The 5,864-nt window shown below is 41.1% G+C and overlaps 1 protein-coding gene across 1 annotated transcript in view; it reads right to left on the bottom strand.

Moving 5' to 3' along the window:
- Window positions 1-303: 303 nt before the first annotated feature.
- TFPI2 (tissue factor pathway inhibitor 2) overlaps window positions 304-5,864 on the bottom strand; it is an 8,781-nt gene continuing 3,220 nt past the window's right edge. The window contains exons 2-5 of the mRNA XM_009330580.1: window positions 5,683-5,862; window positions 4,977-5,156; window positions 3,543-3,716; window positions 304-1,219 (exon numbers count right to left, since the gene is read on the bottom strand). Coding sequence (XP_009328855.1) covers window positions 1,119-1,219; window positions 3,543-3,716; window positions 4,977-5,156; window positions 5,683-5,862 — 635 coding nt within the window. The 3' untranslated portion in view covers window positions 304-1,118. The remainder of the gene's footprint in view (window positions 1,220-3,542; window positions 3,717-4,976; window positions 5,157-5,682; window positions 5,863-5,864) is intronic.

Raw genomic sequence — 5,864 nt, 5'->3', positions numbered from 1 at the left:
TGGGGATGAATGACATCAACGCAATTTACTGGCTTTCTTCAAACAAAGACCTCAGCGTAAGGAAACAGAGGCATATCACAGAACAAGCTCTCCTTTTTTTCCCAAAAACATTTTATTAACATTATTTATGAATTCATACTTAGAAAATATCGTAGGTGAAATTAATTGAAATTCAGACATGGCTCAAATACCAAACATAAAAGAAGGTGCAATAATATCACCATAGGCATAATCTACCATAAGAAATACAATAGTGCCTCAAAAGAGGGATTACATGAGATTTGCAGAAGCTTCTGCTTTTCTGCTTTAACAGCCAGCACATAAACACAAATATCAAGATCCTCAGCCGATGTAATCCTTGTAGCTCCATTAAAATCAATAAAAATATGCTGATTTATGCCATACGAGGATCTGGACTGTAACTTCGCTGAAATTTCAAATGTCATGAAAAAGTAATGGCTACATTTTCATTTTAATACTCGAGTAGCTTATTCATTGCCTTTGTCAGAGTGTTTATCAAAGTATCCCTATGCCCAATTTCCTCCTGTGGGATGAGCCAGATTTAAGTTTATACTATTCTGTTACTGTTATGAAGGCTTCTGAAAGTCTTGACTATGAACATAACTGCAAAGGACAGTCTACTTAAATGATAGTGCCGAAGTATGTAAAATGGCAGGGCAATAAACCTCTGAACACACTTTTGAAAGGTTCCTTTTCTTTAGCAAGCAGAGGATGCCAAAAAAATCCATGGTGGAGATTTAGCTTTGTACTCTCCTTAGTTATACTGAGAGATGATTGATTTTTCAAATCTTAATTGATTGATTTGTAACAGCTGAAATATTCTCCCAAGGCAGTAGCAACGTTGCCCCATAAAACGCGGAAATCTAAATACCTGGCTTTGCCGAAGTATTACTGCAAAGACAACAGAGCAGAAGAACCAAACTTAGGTTCATTCTCCTTCTATTAAATGCAGTTCTTTATAAAAAGTACGTTGGAAATAAAAAGCAGTTCTGAAAGACAGAACTACATCGGTGTATAAAACTGTGTGGAAACTATCTTACAGAAGAAGAAAGTGGAATCAAAAGAAGGTGTTTCAAACATCCAAGCGTACATCAGCTTTAGGACTTCGGGTTATATGTCTGAGTTTTTTTAATCAGTTTTCTCATCACTTTTCTGCGGAATACATTCATTGGCTTGTTGATCCTTGGTTTCTGAGTCCCTGCTAAGAAAACAAAGGAAGCAGTTAGAGAAACAGTATGGCAAAATTGTTACTACTCTTTAGTGTTTGGGTTTTTTTTTCCACGTTATGCTGTTTAAGCAGTTGATCCAATAATAACAAACATATCAGAAACTGTAAAATATGTTCGGGACACCCTATTCTCACACACTGTAAGGTCTCCAATGTGTCCACCTTTGGCACTGGAGTCCTACTTTGCTGCTCTTTTCCTGAGCAAGCATCAAAGTCTTTTATAGCTGTCCTGCAGTGACAGCAGAATGGAAGTAAACACACTGCTCTATCTGCAGAAATAAAAAGAACTATTACTACATTTCTCTGAACAACACTGGGGCACAGTCTAAAATATAACCAGTGCTTGTGGGAGATGAAAAGGTAAAATGATTTGGGTTTCTGCACAGAACTGGGTTCCACAGAGAAACTGCAGAGTGGCCAAAGACAGTCAGGGTTATCTCCAGGAATGTTTATGAAGGCCGCATGAAATATGTGAATGCAGTTCAGAAAACAAGTACTTTGCAAACCTGACTGAAAATCTTTTGTCTTTATGCTACCTGTTTACCTGCACGCAGAGCCCCTGTGGCCCATTCCCAATCCTTTCGCTGCCACCCCAACATATTTATTTTCTTTTCCAATATAAGCTTCTTTAATGAAATGAATCAGAAACCTTTTCACTCCAAAAGCTATAGATCAATTCAAACAGCAGTTGCATATTTGCACAGGGAAGGTCAACTGAATTCAACTTGAGACTCCAAAAGGTAACAGGAAAGATGCTGGGAAGGGAATTATGGGAGTGGGAGAGAAGGAGTGGCTTAAGTTGCCTTAAAGATTTGTTTAATGTTGCAGTACACTCCCAAGCTATAGAAATGAATATGTACAGCGCAACACTAATTAGCACTAATTATGCCCTTAACTATGGGCTTTGTTTGTACCAAGCCTTACTGAATTGTGAAATCCACAAGTTAGTGAAAAAGCTTAAAACCGATCTTTTATGTTTGGCTATTTGGTGCTCTAGTTACAAGACAGACAGCATTTCCTTGCTTCTTTCTTCCACAAAAAGAGCGAGGAAGGGAGAACCCCCAGGTGGCTCTGGCTGGGTGTGGGCAGAGGCAGAGCACCGAGGCAAGACGCTGAAGAGGCAGCTTCCTTCCTCCTCTCTCTTTGCACACTTAGGCTGGAGTCTGGCCCTACCATTTCCCAGGTAGTAATAGATGCAAATTAGATAATCACAAGCATCTCAGATAGACTTAGCATGCTATTAAAGGCTCTCTTATAATACTAGAATGGCAGAGACACACTCAGACTTGTCACCCACAGAAATACTACTGCCATGACTAACTGGCAGACAATATTTTTACTTCTGAGGACTGTTCTTGAGGTGCAATCCCTGGCCCAGCCCTGGATTTCTAGCCCAGAACTGAAGAATCATCTCCTGACTTAAGCCTTCTGACTACACACCTTAAATACAAAAGCACTTGGATCTTGTGCATATCTCGTGTAAAACAGAGCTACTTTTTGGCTTTCTTTATTCCCAAAGTCAATGTACATGTTAGATACAGCCTTAAATTTTTTTCCCGTTAGTATCAATTTTTTAAATATTGTGCTATGTCTGCTTCCTGAGTGCTCTGGGGATCAACATATAATTATGTTTTTCTCTCTCTCATTGATTTACATATTAAATTAATTAAACTAGAGTATTAAAACTTGCAATAGCTGGTATGAACATAGGACTGCAGGTAAAAGCACAACTGTTTTGACTTACAAGCACAGTCAGTAGCTGATTGGAATAAAACCATTGAGAAAAATCAACTATCATTCCCAACCCTTCCCCCCATGGCCACAGAAACAATTGACTCGGCACAACTGATGAGGCAGAAATCTTTAGTAATGGGAATGGAAAATGGGAACAGGCAGCAGGGAATCAGGGGAGGATGGTAACTGCTGAAAATGCGAAGGAAAAAAGTAAATTGATTTCACAACTTACTTTAATCCTACTTTAAAATACCTGTAAGAAAATGAGACCTTAATTAGTGCTCATGCTGGTACTGAACAGTTTAAAGACTGGTTCCTTGTGGGCTCTAGTAAGTTAATTAGTCTTTTTGTGTGCTCTTCTCTACATTTCATTCAGAAATGGTGTAACCACCTCGCATCGCACTGTTCTTGTCAGAAGGATTCAGTGTTGCATCTCAGTTTTCCCTGCCTTTGAAAACACTGAGTCCAAAATGCAAAAAGCATACACTTGTAACAAGCCAAGGTGAGTATTTGGATTGCTTTATCTGCTTGTGACTGATAAAATACAAAAAAATCTTACCTTTTCTGCAGACATTGTAGCAATCCGTTTCAGTAACGAAGTTATTGGCATTTCCACCACAGCCAGTATATTTGAACTCCTTACATGATTTAGTCTTGGTGTCATAGTAATAGCGAGGTACAGAAGAGGAACACAATCCTTCATCCTTTGGGCTATAGCATAGCAAGGGACCAGCTTGAAAAAAAACAGAAGGGAAAAAAAAGAGAGAGAAAGAAAAATTACATGAATGTAATCTCTACGCCTGGCTTCTTAAAATTTACCCTGCAGTAAATTTCGTGGCTAAACAGCTCTTGTTCCCATTGAACTGACATGACTGTTACCGATGACTTCAGAGACTGACTACATCTTATTCCTGTGAGTTATGAATTTGAGAAAGCAACAGACAGTCCCAGAAAATAGGCTTACTATCCCACAAGTGAAATTCATCAGCTTTTCCCATTTGTGGTGCCATACATACGACAGCTGAGATATTTAGTTTGGCCAGAAGTCTTATTCCATATATATAGGAATACAATAGTAATTCCAGTGCGATTACCTCTGTAGAGAAAAAAGGCACTATTTTGTTTATCTGTGCTATGATTTTGCCAGCAAATCCTGCCTGCTTGCAGCAAAAAGTACAAAACCCACCACTTCCCTCATGAGACTCATGTTTCATTTTGCCTCAACAAAATTTTACTTTTTTTGCTGGAGACCTTTTATCAATTTATTGGATGTGCAACAGAGAAATTACAAATAATTCAGCATTCACCTAAGAAAATGCTGACTATCTGTCATCAGCCAAAAATAACTGTCTCATCAAGCACTAATAAAGCTTAGGCAGTGACCGCTTTTATACATTCTGATAGATCTCTCTTCTTCAAAGATCCTATCTTGCACTGGATATTAACCCGGTGTTTATGACAACACTTAGTTCATAATTACCACCTCTCCTCCTTAAAGCTCGTAGGAGAGACAATGAAGAGCCATGACAGGCAAAAAGCTTTTATCAGTTGAGCTGGCGAGTGCGAAAAACCCAGGCCACCTAACACCATCTCTCAGGCCTGAATTTTAGAAAGGCACTTCCACTTCATAATAGGATATCATTGCCCTGAACGTGACTGCCATAACGTCTCATACATCTGCCTCAACACAGATCTCCAACCTTAGTTCCCTTCAGATTACACATGTACAGCTCTCTAGAAGGCAAGAGATCGGTTGGGTGTAGCTGTGGGCATATTTAAGGTCACAATATTAAACTAACACAGCAATTTTGCTCTTTTGGTAACAGCTGAGACAAGTGACACATGAAAGTCTGCAGACAATATAAACATCTGCTTCACAGAAGTCTTCAAAAATACCACTGTATGGGTATCCAGAGGAAAATATCAAATAAAATATAATCTTCATATCGCTTTCAAACCATCTATTTTATTAAAAATTTGGAACAACCGTTACTTTTCTCTGGCAGACAGTGGTCCACACAAGACTGCACATCTCTGAAGTTGTTGCTATTTCCGTAACAGCCACCATAGATGAACTCCTCGCACCTCATCGAGCTCAAGTTAAAGGCGTATCTTTTTAGATAACTCCTGCAAGGTCCTCCATCAGCCTCCATCCGGCATAATTTGGGCACTTCTGCAATAAAAATAATTTCACCCTCTGTAAAATCAACCCTTCGTGCTCCCCGTACTGAACAGCATGGTAGTGTAGACAAAACGCTATTACTCCGGTCGCAGGCAAGTCACAGCGTGTCCCACTACCTGCATTCTTTAATAAAGTGGGATAAGCTTTACAGGAGGAATCTGATGCATTAATTAGCAACTAGTTATAATATTAAATTACATTTAAAATATTAATAGCTAAATTCCGCATGTCGCCTCTGAGGCAACTCGCCCCGGTTTCTCTGCATAAAATGGACATCAGCGAGACAGTTGCAACAAGCAGGAGGGACAGACGGGGTGGGTACGAAGCATCCCGCAAGCAGCACAGCCTCCCGGGTGCTCCCACAGGCCCCTTCCATCTCCCCTGCCACCCCGGGGGCATTCCGGGGAACTGGGCCCCGTCGGGTCGACCCCCGGGGCTCATGAGGATGTGTGTGCTCTTCTCTACGTTTCATTCCTGAGGAGGACCGACCCGGCGGCGGGCCGGTCCCCGGACTCACTCTTGATGGTCCAGCAGCTCTTCTCGCAGTCGTCGAGGGTGAGGAAGTTGTTGGCGTTGCCGTGGCAGCCCCCGTAGGTGAACTCCTGGCAGCTCTGCGTGTACCTGTCGTAGTACCAGCGCGGCACCAGGGCGCGGCAGGGGCCGTCGTCGGGGGGCAGCAGGCAGGCGCGCTGCTTCTCT

Source organism: Pygoscelis adeliae, unplaced genomic scaffold (genome assembly GCF_000699105.1).
Source record: "Pygoscelis adeliae isolate BGI_AS28 unplaced genomic scaffold, ASM69910v1 Scaffold27, whole genome shotgun sequence".
Lineage (NCBI taxonomy): Eukaryota > Metazoa > Chordata > Aves > Sphenisciformes > Spheniscidae > Pygoscelis > Pygoscelis adeliae.
This window is presented reverse-complemented; position numbering and strand designations above follow the sequence as displayed.